The following is a 23984-nucleotide window of genomic DNA, read 5'->3' as shown; positions in this document are numbered from 1 at the left end:
TTGATGAGGACAGGGGTTAATGACAAGCCCACAACTAAAGGCATAAAAATACATATTAAGGGAATTTTCAGCAGCAAGACAAAGTAATCAAAATTGAGCAAACAAAAGCGTTTTCTATAATCCACTTTAAATCAACTTCAGCTTTTACTACAGAATATGCAAAGCTGGAAATTCATTCCTTAAGCGTGAGACAAGGCTGCACGTAACAGAGGCTGTCACAATGAGAAATGGAAGTTAACTACGTCACTGCTACCTCACCTGATTGTGCCTGCTCATTTTACATGCAACTTGTAAGTCCGATGCAATTTAAATGAAAAATGAATACTTTAAGTCATATTTTATACCAACATAATTTACTATCAACTATGGATTACTTAAGTATAATTATGAGGTACAAAAGGTGATGAGCTATGCATGTGCAATCTTCTCAAACTTAATGATTGCTGTTTTCTGTTATGTGAATATTCCTCACCATGCTCCTTGGATCTTTGGAAATGATTTTGATTGACAACCATTGCATTCTATAGTGACATATACTTTTGTATCTGTAGCTACAATATACTTTTTACATAGTGAAAAGTTTATCCACCCCCAGCATACCTGTATACTCAGGTCCACAATCGTGACACATTTGATTCTTAACATTAGATTCTGGATATTTCAGAAAGAGGATAAAATGGCCCTTCTAAGAAGTTCAGCCCTTGATGCAAAATCCAACTAGCTGTTTTCAGAAAAATTCAAATATAGACACCAGTAAAACATATGCATAGCTGTTGAGAAATCAACTCAAGATTTTCAAATTACTGGACAAATTCAGCCCCATGTATCTATAATTGACAGGATGTCATGTTGCAAACACGAGTCCGCATTGATATCTATACTTAAACTAGCTCAAGTAATCTTGTGCACTCATTCTGGAAGGAATTAGTTATTAGTACCACATAATAGTGTGCTTTATTACTACAACCTTTGTCAGTCACATAAGGACTAAAGACCAAACTTAATCAAAATATTTAGACCTAGACCTTCAGTCAACAAAATAACAGCCTTCAGTGTAGAAAAAGAAAGTAGATGAATTGTAGTGTTGGAGGAGGTTATAGAGATGGAAAGAGGCTAGGCTATAGCAGGAAAGAAGTATGAGGATGATAACTTTAAACTTGAGGCATAAGGCATTGGGAACCAATATAGGTAAGCCAGTACAGGGGTGATGAGGATATTGGATTGTAATGACACCATAGTTTGGATGAGCTAAAGTTTACAAAGGTTGGAGCATGGGAAGCCAGGCAGGGCAGCATTGGAATAGCTGAGTTTGGAGGTGAAAGGGGTACAAACAAGGGTCTCAACATAGTGGGGCCAAGGGACAGGCAGGCAATGTTGTGGTTGTGGAAGTAGGCAGTCTTTGTGACGGAGAAGCTCAGATCAAGGTCAGATATGCTCTATCCACCAAATATTTGCTAACCTTATCCCGGGTCCTGAAACTTTTGATTTTTAACAATAGATTCTAAATATTCTGGCAAGAGAATGCAACAGCAAGGTTGTGAACGATATGATTCAGCCTGATATAGGTACCAAGGAGCTGAATAGTGTCAATGGCAAGCATAGGATCTGAGGTGGTGACAAAAATTATGGCTTTGGTCTTCCCAATGTTTAGCTGAAGGAAATTGCAGCTCATTCACAACTGGATATTGGACAAGTAGTCTGACAACACACAAGCAGTGATAGGGTTCAGAAAAGTGGTGGAGAAGTAAAGTTGGATATTAGTGCACATGTAGACCATCATACTAGGCTCAAGTGTTGCAAGATGGGCCCGAATTTTGCGGCGATGAATGATTGGTGTTCACCGTTCATACTGTTGCGAGCTCCAATAAGACCAATAATTTTTAGAACAGTTATGAATTTCCCAGTGACCGACGCAAGAACCCCATGACAAGATTACACACTTTAAGACTTTTATTGTAACAAACTAAAATCAATATCAACTAAACATTATCACAGAATCACAGCATATCACACTGCAGAAGAGGCCCTTCGGCCCATCGAGTCTGCACCAACACTGACCTACCTACCTAATCCCATTTACCAGCACTTGGCCCATAGCCTTGAATGTTATGATGTGCCAAGTGCTCAGCCAGGTACTTTTTAAAGGATGTGAGGCAACCCGCCACCACCACCCTCCCAGGCAGTGTATTCCAGACCGTCACCACCCTCTGGGTAAAAAGGTTTTTCCTCACTTCCCCCCTAAATCTGGTGCCCCTCACCTTGAACTTATGTCCCCTCATGACTGACCCTTCAACGAAGGGGAACAGCTGCTCCCTATCCACCCTGTCCATGCCCCATATAATCTTGTACACCTTGATCAGGTCACCCCTCAGTCTTCTCTGCTCCAATGAAAACAACCCAAGTCTATTCAACCTCTCTTCATAACTTAAATGTTTCATCCCAGGCAACATCCTGGTGAATCTCCTCTGCACCCCCTCCAATGCAATCACATCTTTCCTATAATGTGGCGACCAGAACTACACAATACTCCAGCTGTGGCCTCACCAAGATTCTACACAACTCCAACATGACCTCCCTACTTTTGTAATCTATGCCTCGATTGATAAAGACAAGTGTCCCAAATGCCTTTTTCACCACCCCACTAACATGCCCCTCTGCCTTCAGAGATCTATGGACACACGCAAAGGTCCCTTTGTTCCTCAGAACTTCCTAGTGTCATGCTGTTCATTGAATACTTCCTTGTCAAATTACTCCTTCCAAAGTGTATCACCTCACACTTCTCAGGATTAAATTCCATCTGCCACTTATCTGCCCATTTGACCATCCCGTCTATATCTTCCTGTAGCCCAAAACCCTCAACCTCACTGTTAACCACCCAGCCAATCTTTGTGTCATCCCCAAACTTACTAATCCTACCCCCCACATAGTCATCTATGTCGTTTATATAAATGACAAACAATAGGGGACCGAGCACAGATCCCTGTGGTACGCCACTGGACACTGGCTTCCAGTCACTAAAGCATCCTTCTGTCTCCTACAACTAAGCCAATTTTGAATCCACCTTAACAAATTACACTGTATCCCATGTGCATTTGCCTCATTTATAAGTCTCCCATGTGGGACCTTGTCAAAGGCTTTGCTGAAATCCATATAAACTACATCAACTACACTACCCTCATCTACACACCTGGTCACCTCTTCAAAAAATTCAATCAAATTTGTTGGGCATGACCTCCCTCTGTCAAAGCCATGCTGACTATCCCTGATCAAACCATGCTTCTCCAAGTGGAGATAGATTCTCTCCTTCAGAACTTTCTCCAATAGTTTTCCTACCACTGACGTAAGACTCACTGGCCTGTAGTTCCCTGGCTTATCTCTACAACCCTTCTTAAATAGCAGAACCACATTAGCTGTTCTCCAGTCCTCTGGCACCTCCCCCGTGGCCAGGGAGGAATTAAATATTTGGGTCAGAGCCCCTGCAATCTCCTCCCTTGCCTCCCTCAGCAGTCTGGGACACAATTCATCTGGACCTGGAGATTTGTCCACTTTTAAGCCTGCCAACACCTCCAATACGTTGCTACTCCCTATATCAATTTGCTCAAGAACCTCGCAGTCTCTCTCCCCAAGTTTGATGCCTTCATCCTCATTCTTTTGGGTGATGACAGACGTGAAGTATTCATTCAACACCCTAGCGATGTCCTCTGGCTCCACCCATAGATTGCCCCCTTGGTCCCTTGTGGGCCCTACTCTTTCCCTGGTTATCCTCTTCCCATTGATGTACTTATAGAATATCTTCGATTTTCCCTTCTTTTACCAGCTAGAGCTTTCTCATATCCCCTCTTTGCTCTCCTAATTGCTTTCTTAAGCTCCACCCTGCACTTTCTGTACTCCACTAATGCCTCTGCTGATTTGCTTCCCTTATACCAGCTAAAAGCCTCTCTTTTCCTTCTTATCGTAACCTGAATGTCTCTGGTCATCCATGGTTCTCTGGGCTTGTTACTCCTTCTTATCACCCTAGAGGGAACATGTTGAGCCTGTACCCTCCCCATTTCCTTTTTGAACGCCTCCCACTGCTCCTCTGTAGATTTCCCCACAAGTAGCTGTTCCCAGTCTTCCTTGGCCAGATCCTGCCTTATTTTACTAAAATCCACTCTCCCCCCCAATCCAAAACTTACTTTGTAAGCAACTAACACACTAAACTACAGAAAAAGTACTCTCCGTTAACTTCTTTGAAGTCCCCAGCTCCTCTTGGCTTCAACAGGATCTCTTCTCCATGCCACACCAGGTTGAATCTTCCAGTATCTTTATAAAAGAAAGTCCTTTCACTCAAAACAGGGTAAGCAACACTGTCTCTTCAACAAATCAGATTAAAATGGAATCATAGAATGGTACTACATGAGAGACCATTCAGCCTGTTGTGTCCATGCCGGCTCTCTGCAAGATCAACTCAGTCAATCCCATTCATAACATTAAAAACATAAGAAATAGGAGCAGGAATAGACCACACATCCTTTCGAGCCTGCTCTGCCATTCGATATGATCATGGCAGGTCTTCGGCTTCAATTCTACTTTGCCGCCCCATTCATCATATTCCTGTGATATCACTGGCCCCCTATCGACCTCTCCTGTCCCACCCCGTTCTACCAGCTTATATTTCATCTCATTTCTATATGTCTTAGTTCTGATGAAGGGTCATACGGACTCGAAACGTCAACTGTATCCCTCTCCGTAGATGCTGTCAGACCTGCTGAGTTTTTCCAGGTATTTTTGTTCAGTGTCTACCCTGTTAAGCCTCTTCATAATCTTATACATTTCAATGAGATCATCTCTCATTTTTCTAAACCCCAGAGAATATAGGCTCAATTTAGGCAGCTTGTCATCATATGAAAGCCCTCTTATCCCAGGGGCTAATCTAGTGAACCTTCTCTGTATTGCCTCCAATGCAAGTATATCCTTCCTTAAATATGCAGACCAAAACTGGGTACCATACTCCAGTGTGGTTTCACCAAAGCCCTGTAAAATTTTGGTAAGACTTCCGTATTCTTGTACTCCAATCCCCTTGCAACAAAGGCCAACATGCTATTTGCTTTCCTAATTGCTTGCTGTATTGCATGCTAATTTTCTGTGTTCTTTGTAAGAGTACACCCAAGTCCTTCTGAAATCAACATTTACAAGCTTTACGCCTTTTAAAAAAACATTGTTTTTTTATTCTTATTACCGAAGTGAATAACTTCACACTTCCCACATTATACTTCTTCTGTCACCCTGCTGCCCACTTACTTAACCCGTTTATATCTCTTTGCAGCCTATTTGTGTCCTCACAGTTCTGCATTCCCATCTAGCTTAGATACATTACTCTCCCTGTCTCTTCAGCTAAGTCATCAATATAAATTGTAAAGAGCAGTGGGCCCAGCACAAATTCCCACAGGACTATCCTATTTACAGCCTGCCAAGTTGAAAAATGCCCCGTGTATCCCAATCTTTGCCTCCTGTCCATTAACCAATCCTCTATTCTTGCTAATACATTATCGCCAACTTCTTGCGCCTCTTGAGTATTAACCTTTTGCACAGCAACTTATTGAATACCTTTTGGAAATACTCCCCTGCCGTCTCCCTGTATCCCTGCAAATATTTTCTTTAAGTAATTATCCAATTCTATTTTGAAAGTCCCAATTGAATCTGCCTCCATCACACTCTCCGGTGGAGCATTCCAGGTCCTAACCACTCACTACATAAAAAAAGTTTTTCCTCACGTTGCTTTGAATCAGTGCCTTCTGGTTCTCGACCCTTCCACCAATGGGAACAGTTCTTATGTACTGTATCTAGATGAATTATTATTTTGAACACGTGTTTCAAATCTCCTCTCGGTCGTCTCTTCTCATATGAAGAATTACCCAGCTTCTCCAATTTATCCGTGTAACTGAAGTTCTTCATCCCTGGAACCATTAACTCATGCATCTTTGCTGTACCCTCTGTAAAGCCTTATTTCATAGCCTTCCTAAAGTACTGCAAACAAAAATCCAGTTGAGGCCAAACCAGAGTTTTAAAAAGTGAGTCAAACATGTAATTATGATATTAGAGATGTTAAGGACAACTGTTTTAAAACCTTTAAATTGGGCCTAAAATACTTTTTCAAAATGGAAATACGTACAATCTGGCATTTTTCTGAAACAAAACCAGAAAATGCTGGTCTTTCTGTGTTTGTTCAAACCTTGTCAGATTCTTATCTCTAGAGGTGACTACATTAAAATGCAAAGACTTCTCCAGGGATGTCCACTGAATCTTCTAAAAGGTGTGAAAACCCTTTGGCTTCTAATGGAACAGGAGACAGGAAGGCACTTCAAAGGACTTCAATGTAATTAACTTCCTTGCCTGTTTGAAACAATGATTTATTGAAAATTAACAAAGCAACCATTTTTGCATTTTCAAACTGTATGAAGGAGGCTGTTGGAATCCATTTTGTGTAGCAGTGTGCAGAGAACCCGCAAGACCTCAGGAAGTCGGTTCCAGCCCACAGCTCTCTGTTGAACTTACTGTGAACAGCATGTAAGAGCTGTGCATCTCTCTACTATCAGGAGTTACAGAGTAAGACATCCAGAAAATCATCCCTGGTCTGCTGACAAGAAATCAGGCAAGCTTCAAGCGTTGGTACCTGCAGTTTCCAGTAAGGAAAGGATCCTGTACACTCTCCCAGCATCTGCTCCCCTATCATGTTCATCTACAAAGGAAAACTCCAACTCTTCAATCTCATAAGGACAATCACTTACAAAGGCAATTGCCGAAACCAGCAAATGCTGGGTCGATCTGCTACCCAGTATCCTGTTTATACTGTGGGTGAGTCCTAACTGAATAACCAGACTAACTAAATTCGAACTAATGACCGGATGAGCCATGTGGCTGCCTGCGAGCACCTGTACAAGCAGTGAGGACATAGGGCCAGCGCGGGATGGGGTCAAACTATTCATCAAAGAGTTGTGTAAGCAGTTACATGACCTGAGACAGGAGGTTAGGGACCAGCAGATTATCAGGAATATGGAAGTAAGGTGGGAGAAAAGGAAAGGATGCCATAAGTAGGGGATCAAGTGATGGTTAGGGTCCTAGCAGCAAAACCAGGTTTAGCACCCCACTGGCAAGAACCTTATGAGATCTGATGACCAGAAACACGTACACATGTGTGAACATGAAAGGGAAAGGCCGGTGGAAACATTGGATACTGATTAAGAAGTATGAGCGCACAAAAAACGGGCAACCAAAAGTGGAAGTTGCTCCTCATGTACCCTGAGAGAACTGATACAAGCATACCCTACAGCCAAAAACTGTGGTACTACCCAATTGCAACTAATAGGAATGGCATTGGCCATATCGAGTTTGCAGGAAGGAGCATCCAAGATCTTATACGAGGTACAGAATATTAGTATCATAAGGGATGACAATTGGCTAAAGTACTAACCTGTACCCAAATAAGCAGCCCAGAAGGGATCTCTTTTACAGGAATCTCACTAGTTGGGTGTAGGGAGAAAGGAAATAATATTGGCTGCCCACATCCCATTGGGGTGAGAGCCATGTGCGGTTTTACCACCACCCTAAATTGTACCCTTGACATTTCCAGAACCCGCTATGAACCAACGTTGGTGGCATGCTGTGGAGAAGGGAAAACTGTGTGACCAGCAGCAAGCCTCAATATCAGTTCGGTAACATCCACTGTCCAGTGATCAACTCAAGGTTCTGCTTCCAGCTCTGGGCCCCAACGATGATTGGAAATTTGGCAATAACCCACATCCGGTCTCCTCACAGGGAGCAGATGAATATAACCAATGGTCTAAAGGAGGACTTGCCGAGATATCTGCTTCCCGAGGGGAAGGGGATCCCAAAGCTGCTGGAACATCTATTGAAATTGAGAAAAGAGGCTCGGGTGGCATGAAGCAGTATCACCGAATCCAACAAGAAGTCAAGCAACTGGGAGAGGATGTGAAAACCGAATTGGAGGACGCATCATGGTGGCAGATGGTTTGGGACTTGAGCATTAGGGTGGACATTCACCCCTGGATCAGAATTGCTTCCCATGTACTGGTGGTTGTGCAACTGCTAATCATAATCGGACATATGATTGAACGTTGTACCGGATGCCGGCGATGCTGGAACCAAACCATAGCACTGCACAAGTCTGAGGAGAAACAGAACGTGCTAGATGTAGTTTAGGAAAATGCAACCATGCAAACCTAACTGATGCAGCGAAGGGGAGCACAGGATAGTTTTGCGTTAGCTGGCCATCTTGGGGATTAGTATCCAAGGGCCAAAGTGGGTGTCTGAAGTGGTGTTCCCTGGGATACTCAGGCTTGATCAAATTGCTAGTCTAAGATTTAAAAGCGTTTGCAGTAAAAAGAATTATTAGAATGGGTATAGTAAGGAAAGTGACATTTGGGTCAGGATAAGGTAAGCAGATGACTGGACAATGTAATAAATCATCAGACTAGATAAGGCAAGTTCGTGTTTTTGAATAAACGCTGCCGTCGTTTGTGCTAAAGGTTAGATCATTCGTGACTTTTTGTGACTTCATTTGTAATTGCGAACAAACAGAACTAGATGTGTGAGATAAGAATAATGGCGGTCAATGATGAAGTATCAGACGGATGGTATAAATATATGGAAGAAACTGTGTAATTTTGAGTAGACTCTTAGAGCAATCTGAAGGCGCTATCCCCCATATGGATACTTGTATTGAATAAACTGCTGTTTGATTCATCTACAGCTGACTCTATGTTGAGTGTCTTTAGGTATTCTACAACAATATCGCAGCTGCTAAACCGAACCTCAAGTTTCCATCCCTGCATTTTGGAAAGAAGGAATTCAAGTAAAGGGCCTGCAACAATATCTCACAGAGAGTGATTGAAGTATATTTTTTCCTTTATCTAAATTTTAATCTTTGTATCTGTATTTTGGTTAATAACTTTATCACTTTTGCTTAAGTAACTTTCAGCAGTAGTTTTGTAATAAACTAACCTTTATCTTGTTTAAGAATGAAGCTTAATTGCTGGGTTATTTTTAAATTGAACCACTTGCAAATTAAAAGAGGGCTACGTAAACACACTGTTAGGAAATAGAGATAGTTTAACTAAATTATATTTGTATGTGTGTGTGTTGGGAATAAGGTTAAGTTTAAGTTCAATATACATTTTTTCTACTTGTGGATTAAAAGGTGAAACCCGGGATCTAGTTTCATTTTTGAGTGGAGACAGCAGGTCTAAAGCTCTGCTTGTATACCTGCATTTCTAATGATATTTTTAACGACTCTTGAAGAAGAATTAAAGCAAACAATAGTAGGGAAAAACTGTGCTGTTGCCTAGCAACAGGATTCCAGAGAGGGAAGCCCCACAAACATACATAGACAGAGACAGCTAAAGAAAAAGCAGTTTGAGTTCATTTGATAGCAGTTGCCAGTGGATGCAGATTGCAGAAATTAAAGAATAAAGGCCCCAAATCCAGGGGAATGGAACAGGAAAGGTCCCAAGAAGACAGTCTGGTCAAAGGACAGGAATTTGGAAGAGGTTCTGTTCTGTGGAAGCGAAAGTAAGGAGCAGAGAGGAAGGCTGCCAGCTTTAAGCCTAAAGAGAATGAAAGCTACAGGACGCAGATTTAAAGCAATATAGATGTGCGAGAAGCCGGAAGATCCAAGGAGACAGCTGAAGGTCTGTAACTCTTTACAATGGGCATACAGTGGTGTTCTGCTGGCACGGCTAAGTCAGTGAGGGACAGTGCATGGAAGAAAGCTTGAATGCACGTGGCGATCCGGGGAGAGGAACATCGGAAGGCGAGTTCAGAGCCTTAGAGGTGGACCCCTGTAGGGGGTGTCTGAGAGAAAACATCATTTGGGAGAAGATTCCAAGGCGAGTTCTTAGAGATTGGAGATTGGAAACCCTCATGTGAAAGACGAAGTTCAGTGAGACTGGTTGGCTCACGGTGTGACAAGCATCTGGAGGGAGCTTAGGAGAGCATCTGTTTGGGGTGGTATCTGTCACTTAATTTCAGAGTGTGGTGTGTCTGACCACAGGTCACCTATTGTTTTCCATGAACTATGTACTTAATGTGAACATTAGGGTATAAGACAGTTTTTGTAACTTGTGTTATGCTTACAAATCTGTATATGTCTGTAAAGGGTATAGTTGTGGATGAAGGAGTATTGTAACATAGTTCATCTTTTCTTGTTTAATAAATGTTTTATTCTTTTATTAAAAGATCATCAGTTGAATCCTATTATTCTGTTCAGTAGCCACTCACACACACACACAAAAATTCTTAGCTCGCGGACCACTTTGAGGAAATGCTTTTACATGGTTCTGACAGAAGGTTCTTCATAACTTGATTACCGTTGTACTCTATTCCTCTAATTATAAAGACTAGGATCCCATATGACTTTTCAACTACTTTTTCTACCTGCCCTTCCACATTCAATGATTTGTGCACATATAACCCTAGGTCACTCTGTTCCTGCACTCCATTTAAAAATGTGCCATTTATTTTTTTTGTTCTATTGACTAAAATATAGCAATTCACACTTCTCGGCATGAAATTTCATCTGTCATGTGTCTACCAGCCTATCTATGTTCTCTTGAAGTCTATCACCAACCACCTCAGGGTTCACAATACTTTATTAATATATAGCAAGAAAAGCAGTGGTCCTAGTACCAACCCTGGGATAGAACCAAATCCTTATTGAGGCACAGAGATTCTGAACTAGGAAGTATAAGTTAGAATAGATAATTCAATGTCAAATCAGGTATAGAAAGATTAGAGACACAAAGAAAAGGTTTAAAAAATGTTTAATTTAAACTTTGGTATTTTAAAATCTCCAACAATAATTAAAATGTGAATGAATGAGATTCCACACTTCTAAAAATATTTTTTGTGTGTCAGAGAGGTTGTTTGATAGTAATTAGGACTTATCACACTGTTAAAAATTCACTTACATTTGAATGGACAAGCCCTAAATTTTTCTGTCTTGTCTACTGGGTATCTACTGGCTGGTACAGCAACTTCACACCCTTTATGTTTTTTAATGCAGAATCTCCCCAAGAGATCCTGGTACAGCGTAGTTTGTGGCAGAGCGAGGCGAATCCAAAAGCCACTTCCTGATTTCTGAATTTAACTGTGCAAGTGCAAACAGTTGAAGTTACTGTCTGATTTGCTTCATAGTGATGGTGAGTGCCAACAGCCTCACCATTTTTCTGACTGAAAAAGCCAGGCCATTATAATGCAAAATTTCTGCAACTACTAAATAACAATATATCAGTGACAGAAACTAAGTACTGGAAAATTGCAATTTAATCCACAGGCCCCAAAGTATAGCCTTTATAAATGATTACAATTACCCATGACTTTCAAAATGCAGGTCCTAGATCTCAAACCTTTGGAATTTTGAATCAACGCATTTAGCCGTTAAACAGAAATGAAGCATTTCCATTTAATTAGAGGAACAAACAAAAATTGTGAATGTTTTGATGTAACAAACTTGAAGTAATGAAGGAAGGCCTGACTTTATCTATTTACTATCAAAATAGCAAAGGTGTTCCATAAACACATTTAGATGCTGCTACAAACAGTGCTGGTAACCCATATAAAATTGCAAAAGCAAAATCTAAGTTAATTCACAAATTACTCTTACGTTCTCAGCCTGAGAAAGCAAAGTGTGATGTGAGATGCGGGAAACAACATGGTGACTTTTGGGAATAACAAGTGAAAGATGCATTAAAAAAATGTAGCTCATGGCCATTTTTTTAAACTGATAAGGAGAAACAAGTATAATGCTGTACTCTCAAAGGATAGACTTCAAATTTCTGGTGGTTTTGGGTTCAGTTTCTTGGTAGAAAAGTCAATAACAATGTTATAAAACTGAAAAGCTGATAGTAAATGAACCAAGTATTTAGCATTAGCTTTTGAATACCTGTGGTATGGACTGTTGGTTTTTGTCAACTTATTGTCACGTTTTAATCTGTTGGGACACAAGAGCAGTCCCTTAAATTTTAGATCTTTAAGCCTTGTTATCTTTCATTGGATCAGACAAAGTATTTAAAATAAAGGTCCTGTTTCTGTATGAAGAATTACATCCCCTCACCTTAGGCGCACTTCTGCAGTTGGTAAAAGCAGTGGTGAAATATTAATGAGCATGTCATCTATCAGGAAATTTTGCAGGAAACCCTGGCAGTGACATAAAAAAAAAGCAAGGCTTTCCATCAAATCAGAACTGTAGCATCAACATGTGTAGTTTAAGGCCCTTTATTTTGATTGGCATTCTAGTAAATTCTAAACTTCCTAATATTCACTGCAAGCTTATATCATTATGAAGTATATATGCAGTCAGTTAGGTATATTATGGGTGGAATCTTTCTCTCCTTCCACCGGTGGGCATTGTGGCGGGCGGGGGCGAACAATCCCAAGGGAAAATGAAAATCAATTTCCCAACGACAGGATGTGACAAAGGGAACTTGCGGTCCCGACTGTTGTGGTAGGATAATGGTGCGTCGCCAATCCCACTGCAGGCCACCAAGAAGCCCTTTTGCATCCCATTGACAGGATTCAAATTAATCCCCTCACCCCCTAATGGAATTCTAACCCCCCACCCACCCCACCCCCCTCCCCACCACCCACCACTCCACCCCCACCCCCACCCCCGCCACCATAATATTGCGGCAGTCCGGAACACATCCGGAACAACATTTATCACACTTGTTGGGACTTATATGGATAGAGGCCTGGGACAGCTCTCGGATGCTGGAAAAGATGGAGGACTCAGGAGCTGCTGGTTTCCTGAACACCACATGGTGCATCCATTAGGTAGGCCATCAGTCAGGTGGACTCTACCAGCAGCATTAGCATCAATCAGGTGGACTGTACCAACAGCATTCACATCGATCGGGTGGACTCTACCAGCAAGCGAGCATCGCTCAGGTGGACTCTCCAGCAGGTGAGCGGCAGCATAAGATGGTATGGTGCAGTGATGGTCTTCATGTTGTGGGCGAAAGAAGATGGGGAGGAGAGGGACGTAGAGGGAGATTGATGGACATGGGGGTCATAAGTGGGGGAAAAAATGAATGCAGGGGTCTGGGGTAGGTGAAGTGGTTTATGGCACTGGAGTGTGGGTAGGGCCATGGTAGAATATGGGCGGGAGGGAAGCGTGATGCGGCGGGGGTGTGTGTACAGGTGTGAATGTGCAGTGTGGCCGGTGGGGGGGCAGGAAAGGGTTCAGAGGGAGGAGTTTGTCATGTCTACTGCTGAGTCCTGGAGAGCAAATGGAGGAAATTGGTGATATTAAGGGATGGTGAGGGCTAATGGGGGCAGTGGGATCCAGTGGGGTGAGAGGGTGAGGGTTCTGCTATGGCAGTTGAAGGGAAGCTGAGGGTTGTTGGAGGGAGGACAGAAATAAAAGCGGATTCCTGGGGATGGCAGGACGAGGGAAGTCATCTCTACAGTTACTGGGATGGGCTCCTCAGGAAAGAAGGCGACGGTAACGTTAACCTGCACTGGACGAAGGGTAATGGGGGGTGGGGGTTCTAGGGTTACTGTGGAGGGGGTCAAAGGTAACACCAGGAGGGTCAATGGTTATGGGGGGGTGAGGGTGTGGGTAACAAGGGAAGGGTGAAAGGTATTGGACTGCACGTCAAAAGTGACTCGCACCTTGGCTGCTCACAACTATCCACTGCCTTGTGGTGGAGATGTCGAGATGCTGGATGGGAGTTGGGTGATTGGATGGGCAGAGCTGCAGGTCAGCTCAACCGGACAACTGAAGGGAAATCCCAGCATGTAGTTTTGCCGAAGCAAAGGCTTGGCAATCCAGGAGAGTGTGAATGGCAACGGAGCAGCATGAGCGGGAGGCTTCTCGCACATGGCTGGCAAGGGCCCTGGCAAAGATTGATGCCTCCCTGCACACGCATGCTTCCAGGGGACATAGACCCAGCCTGGGTTGTCCACCTGAATATAGGGGGTGTGCACGGGCACAACTGCTAGGAAACACTATGAAAATACCTTCTAAAAGTGCATATATTTTTGTATATTGTATATTTACAAAAGTGTATCAACATTGAACAATGAAAATGAACCGGTGCAACCACATGAGATCAGAACTTCTTGATTTTTCTTTGCCTGCCACTGTGTCTAGATACTACCCTGACATCCACAGCAGGGGTGTAGGCAGCCTGCTGACCACTACGCCCAGTTGTCTTTAATAACTTTGGTGGGCATCCTCAGTGTCCTCGAGGCCTGGAGGGCCCCGGCTTACTTTTGGGTCTCCTGCTCTGGTGCAGCTGCACTCTCTGTGGTCACAGGGGCCGAAGCTGATGGGGTCACAGACAAAAGGAATCCAAAGGGCTATGCACCCTTTGAGAGTCCTGAATGGAGGTCCCAGAGGTGTCAGCCTGCTGCTCCTCTTCCCTTTGGGTGCCCCAGGGGCCCTCCCTGACTCCGTGAGGAGAAGGGGCACCTGGATGGAGGTTGAGGTGCCTTGTCCCCCTCTCAGGTAGCCACTTTACAACCTTGTCCATGGAAACGACGATGGGTTGCAGGTCTGCGTGCTTCTCTGTCAGAAACTGGGTATTCTGTTGGACAAGGGTCTCCATGGCATCTGCCACCCTCCCCATGGAGACCTCAATGCGGGCACATGTCAGTACCACCTCATCAGACAGCAGGCAGATGGTCTCCTCCACCTCACATGCCACTCTACTGAATGCCTCCAATATCTCAGCCTAATGTTCTCCTGCCTCTTGCTGTATCTCAAGCATCTTGTCCAAGACTGCTTCTAGAGGTTCGTCATCCGACTCGGACTTTGAAGGGGCTTCTTCCACAGCAGTCCTCCGAGTTCCAGTGAGATTGGCTATCCTTGCCTCCTCCTGCTGCGGAAACGTGTCTGCGCGGTGAGCACCATCATATGAGAGCCTGTCTGAACTAGTTCTCGTACCCACTGAGGTTTATGTCTCTGGGCATGCGGAGGGTGCAGGTCAATCCTGTGATGGCTCTACAAGTGCAATCTCATTGTCATCCTCATCATCCTCACTCCTCTGTGGGCTGGAGCTGGTGGTGAAGTCGGGTTCGGGGTCTGTCCTCACCTTCTTCTTGTTTGCACCTGTAATTGCGAGAGGCAAGAGTGAGTGACTGCATGGACTGCATCCAACATGGCACCACGCATGCCCCTTAGGTTTCTAGGTACAGACATGAAGCATTGTTCCTTACTGGATAGAAGCCAGATGCCTAACTTGCTGTCTCCACATGCCTGGCCCCGATCCTCCCTTGCCAGTACAGCAGCCCTATGGGATGAGCTTCCTGAGTTGAGCCATGCCCCCTCCCATCCTGTCTCTCTCTCGCACTTGCTGTGCACCAACTTGTCCTGCACAAGGAGAGAAGATGGTTGGATGTAGGTGGCATACACATGCTGCCAGTTGACAGTAGCAACCTACTGGGTACTGTATGCCATGTGAAAGATACACTGCAGTGAATCCACTAGGGTTCTTTGGCAGCACCCTCCAGAGCAGTGAGCTCATGCAGATAAGAGGATAAGGCATGAGGAGGCATGGGATCAGCTGTGCTTGCTGGTGGCCTCAAAGCCAGAACACCACTCACCACCACCCCGCCCCCCGACCTTTCCACAAATGAGCTCTTTGTGTGGCAGGGTCAAGGAGCCACGGTCGCCTCTCTACCTGAAAACCACATGGACTGCAGTTGGCTATGAGGCATCAATGCATCATGTTGAGAAGCCCTTTATGCATGGGCAGCACAGATGGTGGACTTGCCATAAGGTCCATGTCCCAATTCTCACTCTGTGAGGTGAGTTTGAACAGTAAAGGGTTCACTTACCCTGGTGGCTCAGATGAGATCGTTCATCCTTTTCCTGCACTGCAGGGTTGCCCTCTAGTGCGTAACATTCACACTCACCACCCTGGCAACTGCCTCCCATGCAGGGTTGGTGATTCGGGTGGACTTCATCCTTCCACCCCTGGGGTAGAGGACATCCCTCCTGTCCTCCACTGCATTCAGCAGTACTTCCAGGGATGCATTGCTGAATCTTGGTGCTGGTGGTGCCTCGGGTACCCAAGCCATTTCCTGGGCTGCAGTTCGGAGTGGGATAAAACTGAAGCTGTCCGGTCACGTTTTAAATATGGTGCCCGGATATGAAAGTAGGGCACGTGACTTACTGCCCGCTGCGCCACTAACAAGCTTGGGAAACCCCCGTTTGCATAATTAATGCATCTAGCATTGCATGATTGGGTGCAATTTCCTGCTGGGCTCTACGGAGGGAAATACTCCCACTTCCCACCCTCGCCATGGGACTAAGGCCCTGGGAGGAAAATCAGGGCCAATATAGGGGACACTAAATAGCTAAGACTGATTATAAGTTAGTAATTTCATCAAGGTGACATATTTAGCCCCCCGAACCTCTTTATGAAGGTTCTTTTCTGCAATGTATAGTGTGAATTTTGGGGCATGGATTATTCAGCTTTGCCTCTATTTTGTTTGCCAGCAGCAATGGTCGCAGCAGACAACGACCAGTGTACTCTACAACATCAACACAAGTCGACATTCACACTAAAAACCGGTGATGCATTGAATAAATTGCTACTGAGTAATCAATAATTCATTAGCAAACCAGTTCCAACAAACTGAGGAATTCCAAAAACATTGACCAGCTACAATTTCTAGGAAATCCATTTTTATTTCAGTACTGATTTTTTTTCTCTGTATTTTCAGGTGAGGAGGCTGCATATTGTGTGCTCTTGCACTTCAAGTGGGGAATAGTGCTTACAGGCAGCAGATAGTTGGAAGCCACGTTTGCACAGTTTATAATTTTCCATCCATTCATTTCACTGGACACAGACTCACAGGCTGTGCAACCAGGATTATATTCAATTCCAATATAATGGAATTGAACCCATTATATTTTCCAGTAAAATAAATTGCCTTCTTTTCTAGTAACAGAACATGAAATGTGATGAATGTTTAGTTCATGGTTCATGTTAATATTTCAGAGATAATGTTTAGTTCTGGGAAGATTAAAGTTTAACTGTAGAAAATGGGATAAATTCAACTAAAGCAACTTGGGAGTCTACTACACTTAAAAGGTTGGGGCCATGTTGATTTAAGGGATTAACAGCTAGCAAGGTAAGAGCCATAAAACAGCAGGTGGGCTTACTTAGCTGGAGAGCTGAAGACATGATGTCTACACTGCTTACAAAGAAGTGCAGTCCAGCGAGATGTTTTGTTTTGGAAATTAGAGCTGAATTAGTTTACAACCATTCAGTGAACCCTGAAAGGCTACATCGCCATGGAGATGGGTGGGGCTTAAAAATGTTTGTTGGTTTCAATTTATCTTGATGGGAGAGGGAATTGGATGCAGTATGGACCTTATGTGGTTTGCAGCTCACACAGAAGCCATAAGAGCCGTTTGTAGGCACCAGGCAGTTAGGGCTCAGGAGAAGTGTTGGGGAATTGGGAGGATGGCAGAAGGTCAATGGTTCCGTGACATGAAGTTAAGGCTCAGAGAAAATCTGGGAGCCATTTATAACTCAGTGCATCCAGGAGACTGGAATCTGGAGAAACCCAGCTTAGTGTAGCTAGCGGTCTGCGAAAGAGTTTAAATTGTGCAGCTTTGTAAATCCTGTGGAACACAGTCTCAGGAGAAGAGGTTGAACCATTGGGAGGTGAGCAGTCATTGAGGCAGTCCAAATCAGAGTGTCTATTGAGGGAATTCAAAGGCTGGATCTTCAAAAGTCAAAGGTTGAAATCCTTCATGAGCGAGACAGAGATTTAATGAGACTTTATGACTCACAGTGGTCAGTGACATCTGGGTGGGTTTCTGAGAAGTCCATGGGATATGTCTTTCGCATCTGTCATTTAATGTGCAGCGTGATGTGTTTAATTACAGTATGCCTGTTAATATTTATCTCGTGTTAATTCTGAATGTTAGAGTATAACATAGATATTGTAGATTGGATTACATTGTATAGTAAAGTTTTTAAAAATTCATTCTTGGGATGAGAGCATCGCTGGCTAGGCCAGCATTTATTGCCCATAGCTAATTGCCCTTATTTAGAGGGTATTTAAGAGCCACCCACATTGCTGTGGGTCTGGAGTCACATGTAGGACAGACCAGGTAAGAATGGCAGATTTCCTTCCCTAAAGGACCAGTTTATTTTGTTCATTTGAAACCATGGAATTTGTGGCTTTATTCTCTAAGTATGTACCCGGGATTTCAAACTTTGTCTACTTTAGACAAAAGGTTACTGGTCCCTAACCAGATTGTAACAAAAACAAAATAAATAGTGGAGGCAGTGATTATACAAAGCTATAAATTCTCAGTATATAATTTCAAGGAGGTACACATACTTAGCATTTAGTTATAAATTGAGTAAGTTTCATTCTTAGTTCATTATATTTCTGTTACCCTCAGCATGTTACACAGCCTTTTAACCCATTCTTAGATATCTGCTATCTTAATTTACCACCAAACAGGGAAAAAGTACGGATTTTAACATGGAAACTTCAAAACAATAGAAACATTAAATTCACTGCCTAAACAAATCCCAAGTTAATTCAAGGCCTATTAATTTTACTAAATAGATTTAGATAGTCCCGTGCAATGTTTTGTTTACACCATCAAACAACAAAACATTTAAGTTAGCACCCCTCCCAAGAATTTATCTCCGTATCAGGTCAGTAACTTTCAAACTTTTTCTGCATGTGATGTTGATGGGGTGGGGTACAGGGTGGGTGCTGGAACTCTGTGCCCAGAATACTGATCATTCTAGAACCTCCTATAAATAGTAACACACTTGTTGGGTCTCCTGTCTTAACTCCTGAAAGACAGTGTTAGCCTCCCAAAGAAAACGTTTTATTGGTGGTTTTTCTTATTAGCAACAAAAAAAAATTGCACCTAGGTAAACAAATAATGACATGCAAAAATTCGATGATTTTAAGAATTTATTTATGGAAACATAAGTTGTGGATGGTGACAATATTCTCTGTTTAGCTAATACCTGATCTACTAACCATAGAACAAATGAGAAGTTCTATCATGCTGACAGAAGGATCTTCCATGTGGGAAATCTCTACCATACAAATCTCTACCTGCTACACCCGAAACCATGACCTCCTGAATATCATGACCTATATCATTACTGACTAGGTATGAATGTGTCCAGCTAAATCAACCACAAAATAATACTGGCATTTAGCGTTGTGGTTGAGTTTGCTTTCTTTCCTGTACTCCTTTTAAAGTGTTACAAGAGAACTGGATGAAAAAATATTTTAAATGAATAAAATTTTAGCATTTTACCTTCTATTTCTGCTTCTCCACTTCTGAAGATCCTGATTGATGATGGGGTTCATTTTCACAGGTACCAACCTCCAGGATCTCATCTCACAGGTGATTCCTAACAGTAAACCTCACCAGGACATATGACCTCAGCACCCATTTCAGCTGAGCCAAATCCTGTCCTCAGCCAATCAAACACCCACCAAATATGTGCCTTTGCAATAGGATGGAGATCGATGCTGAAAACCCAGCTCATCAAAAGGCTGAAATCTGTGCTTTCCTCTCTGTTAAATTACAGGAATTAATGTTCTCCCCTCATGCCCTCTACAAGTTCATCTTGTGCTACTGCTCTCTTAACCCTATGTCCACTAAATTGTTGGCCACCCAGCTTCCCATCATGGACTCAATGCTAGCTGACATGATCAATGGTTCTCTTTCCTTAGCTGTTGTACCCTCTTTTTCAAAAACCATCATCAATACCATCTTCCTCAAAATCCTACCCTCGGCCCCTCTGTCCTTACAAACTGTAACCCCATCTCGAACCTCCGTTTCATCTCCAATAACTCTCCAGTTGTTGTCAGCTCACAAATCTGTTACCATCCTTCCTGCAACTCATGTTTCAACAAGAACAACAATTTATATTTACATAGCACCTTTAGCATGATAAAATATCCAAGGTGATAGAATACTCTCCGCTTGCCCAAATGAGATCAGTTCCAATAACACTCAAGAAGCTCGACACCATTGGTGACTCCTCAGATACTGAAGCAGACTGTGTCCATCTGCAGTCACACCTCAACAACATTCAGGCTTGGGTTGATAAATAGCAAGTAACATTCACGCCACACCTGTGCCTAGCAATGACCATCTCCAACAAGAAAGAATCTTACCATCTCCCCTTGACTTCCAATGGCATTGCTATCGCTGATTCCCCCACTTTTGATATCCTGGGGGTTACCATTGACCAGAAACTGAACTAGACTAGCCATATAAATACTGTGGCTACAAGAGCAGGTCAGAGGCTGGGAATTCTGCAGCAAGTAACTCTCCTTCTGATTCCTCAAAGCCTTGTCACCATCTATAAGACACAAGTCAGGAATATAATGGAATACTCTCCAATTGCTTGGATGAGTGCGGCTCCAACAACACTCAAGAAGCTTGACACCATCCAGGGCAAAGCAATCCACTTGATCAGCACTCCATCCACCAACTTAAACATTCAATCCCTCCACCACCAATGCACAGTGGCAGCACTGTGTACCATATGCAAGATGTGCTGTTGCATCTCACAAGTTTCCTTCGATAGCACCTTTCAAACCCATGACCTCAACCACCTAGAATGACAAGGGCAGCAAATGCAGGTGATAGTGTTCCCATGCAAGTTCCCCTCCCAAGCTACACACCATCCTGACTATATCACCGTTCCTTCACTGTTGCTGAGTCAAAATCCTGGAAATTCCTTCCTAACAGCACTGTAGATGCACCTACACCAGCTGAACTACAGTGGTTCAAGAATAGATAGATGGGAACACCAGCATCTGGAAGTTCCCCTCCAAATCACTCACCATCCTGACTTGGGAATATATCGCCATTCCTTCACTGTCGCTGGGACAAAATCCAGGGACTCCCTTCCTAACAGCACTGTGGGTGTACCTACATCACATGGACTGCAGAGGTTCAAGAAGGCAGCTCACCACCACCTTCCCAAAGGCAACTAGTGATGGGCAATAAATGCTGGCCCAACCAACGAAGCCCACATCCCGTGAATTAATAAAAAAAAACAGCTCACCACCACTTTCTGAAGGGCAATTGGGGTGGGCAATAAATGCTGGTCTTGCCAGCATTGCCCACATCCCATGAATGAATTTTTAAAATTAGGTCAGATGACCAAGAGTTTGGTCAATGAGGTAGATTTTAGGGAGCATCTTAAAGAAAAAAAGCGAGTACAGAGACAGAGAGGTGTAGGAAGGAAATTCCATAGCTTAGGGCCTAGGCAATGGAAGATATGGTCACCAAAGATAGGTGAAAATTGGGAATGCTAAAAAGACCAGAATAAGGTGACCGTAGATATCGCAGGGAGTTCTGGGGTTGGAGGAGATTATGGCATTAGGAAGGAGCAAGCCTATGAAGATATTTGAAAACAAGGATGAGAATTTTAAAATAAAGACATTGTTGGCTGCATATTAATGTAGGTCAGCGAGGACAGAGGTTATCGGTGAACAGGAATTGATGTAAGTTAGGACACGAGCAGTAGAGTTTTGTACAACCTCAAGTTTATGAAGGTTAGAATGTATAAAATATACAAACAAACATACGAACTAGGAGCAGGAGTAGGCCACCAAGCCCTTCGACCCTGCTTTGGCATTCAATGAGATTATGGATGATCTAGTTGTAACCTCGACTTCACATTCCCGCCTACCCCAAATGACCTTTCACCCCCTTGCTTATCAAGGATCTATCTACCTCTGCCTTAAAAATATTTAAAACTCTGCTTCCACCTCCTTTTGAGGAAGGGAGTTGAAGATTCACAACCCACAGAGAAACAATTTCTCCTCATCTCTGTGTTAAATGGGCGACCCTTATTTTTAAATAGTGATCCCTAATTTTCCCACAAGGGGAAACATCCTTTCTACATCCACCCTGTCAAGACCCCTCAGGATCTTATATGTTTCAATCAATTCACCTCTTGCTCTTCTAAACTCCAGCAGATACAAGCCTAGCCTGTCCAACATTTCCTCATAAGACAACCTGCCCATTCCAAGCATTAGTCTAGTAAACCTTCTCTGAACTGCTTCCAACGCATTTACATCCTTGCTTAAATAAGGGACCAATACTGTATGCAATATTCCAGATGTGATCTCACCAAGAGACCAGTGTTGGAATAGTCAAGTCGATAGGTAACAACATATAGAAAAACAAAGACATGAATGAGAGTTTCAGAAGATGAGCTGAGTCAAGGACAACAGGTTACAGAGGTAGAAATAGGCACTTTTAGTGATGGAGCAAATATGAGGTCTGAGGCTCATCTTGGGGTCAAATATGATACCAAGTTGCGAATAGTCTGGTTCAGTCTCAGGCTGCTGTCAGGAAGAAAGGTTAATTTGGTAGTTAGATGGAGTTTAGAACGGAGGTCAAAAGCAATGGCTTTTGTCTTCCCAACATTTAATTGGAAGAAATCTCTGCTCATCCAGTACTGGATGTTGGATAAGCAGTTCAATATTTAGAACAATAGAGTCGTTGAGAGAGGCAGTGGTGAAAAACAGCTGGGTGTCATCAGTGTACACGTGAATATTAGTGCTGTGCTTTCGGTTGATGTTGCCATGGGGCAGCAGCAAGTAGATAAGAAATAGAAGGGGGCCCAGGATAGATCCTTGGGGGACACTAGAGATAATGGTGCAGGAGCAGAAAAGAAACTATGGTGATACCCTGGCTGCGATTAGATAGATAAGAATGGGACCAGGCAAGAGCAGTCCACTCAGCTGGATAACTGGACTGGTGTTAGAGGAAGGTAGTGTGGTCAACCAACTCAAAGGCTGCAGGTAAGCTAAGAAGGACAAGGAGGGATAATTTACCTTTTTCACAGTCACAAAATAATTTGTGACTTTGATAAGAGCTGTTTTGGCACTGAGGCAGGAGCAGAAACCCAATTGGAGGGGGTCAAACATGGAGTTCCAAGAAGGATGTGCAGATTTGAGAGGCGACAATACATTCAAAGAATTTGGAGAGGAAAGGGAGGTTAGAGATGGGGCAGTAGTTTGCAAGAGAAATGTTGACAAGAAAGAATTTGCAAATGTTATCCCAAGAACACCACTCTAAGCAAGGAGTGCCTGGAAATTCCATGATATGGAAAACATTTCTTTAACAGTACTAATAAGTTTATAAAATCTAATAATTTTAATCTTGTTGTGATACTTTTAACAGTATTATATTCTACTTGCAATATCCATGTGGATAACTTCTAATAACTATACATTAAACATAATCAAATTAAGAAGAGAAAATGTAATGAAAAATTATGCTTTCTACTGTTAAATGGAAAAATACAACAAAATAACTCTGGCACAAATCATATTTGAAATACTACTGGTACATTTTTCTTCAGATACTTTTTAATATTAACTACTAACTCAGCTTCTTCTGTATGTTAAAAATTTGAACGAATATTTCAAGGATAATTGAGGGAAATTTGAAAGTACACAGAAAAGCTGAGACTATGAAATTCAAGCCATTGTTTTGCCATTTCTGTGCCATTTAATTTTCACAGGTACTAAAACATGCATAGAAAATGGCATGAGGTTTAAAAGCTCCTTATCTGTGATTCTCCTTCCTACCTTCGGATGGGAGGCTAAAAAAAAGTAATTAGATTGGCTCAAACAGAATGTAACCCTAGCTTGTGTCATTTCTCTCATAATTTCACCCTTGGAGGCCAGATATCATTCTGGTAAAGCTACATTGCATCCCCCCCAAGGCCAATATATCCTTCTTCAGGATAGGTGGGAGCTAAGGAGAGATTGACAAAGATGTCATGGACACAAGGCAAAGGGAGTGTTAATAGTAGTTGTGTCCATGTGTCTTGTGTCCATGACATCTTTGTCAGTCTCTCCTTAGACCCCACCTATTGCTGACCATCTACCCTACTTTACCTGCTCCATGCCCCCCCTTAAACAATATAAATTCCTTCACTTTCCTACTT

The 23984-nt window shown here is 42.9% G+C and overlaps 1 protein-coding gene across 8 annotated transcripts in view; it reads right to left on the bottom strand.

The window, feature by feature from the left end:
* Nucleotides 1–23984, bottom strand: part of fars2 (phenylalanyl-tRNA synthetase 2, mitochondrial) — a 493023-nt gene that overhangs the window by 380419 nt on the left and 88620 nt on the right. The window contains exon 1 of one of the 8 annotated variants that reach the window (XM_078539569.1): nucleotides 601–660. The exons of the other annotated variants lie outside the window; for them this stretch is intronic. Within the exon in view, the coding sequence (XP_078395695.1) occupies nucleotides 601–645 (45 nt within the window). The 5' untranslated portion in view covers nucleotides 646–660. Of the gene's footprint in view, nucleotides 1–600; nucleotides 661–23984 lie in introns of those variants that run through there. 8 annotated transcript variants of the gene reach the window in all.

The sequence above is a fragment of the Cetorhinus maximus genome, chromosome 3, assembly GCF_964194155.1.
Source record: "Cetorhinus maximus chromosome 3, sCetMax3.hap1.1, whole genome shotgun sequence".
In the NCBI taxonomy this organism is placed as follows: domain Eukaryota; kingdom Metazoa; phylum Chordata; class Chondrichthyes; order Lamniformes; family Cetorhinidae; genus Cetorhinus; species Cetorhinus maximus.
This window is presented reverse-complemented; position numbering and strand designations above follow the sequence as displayed.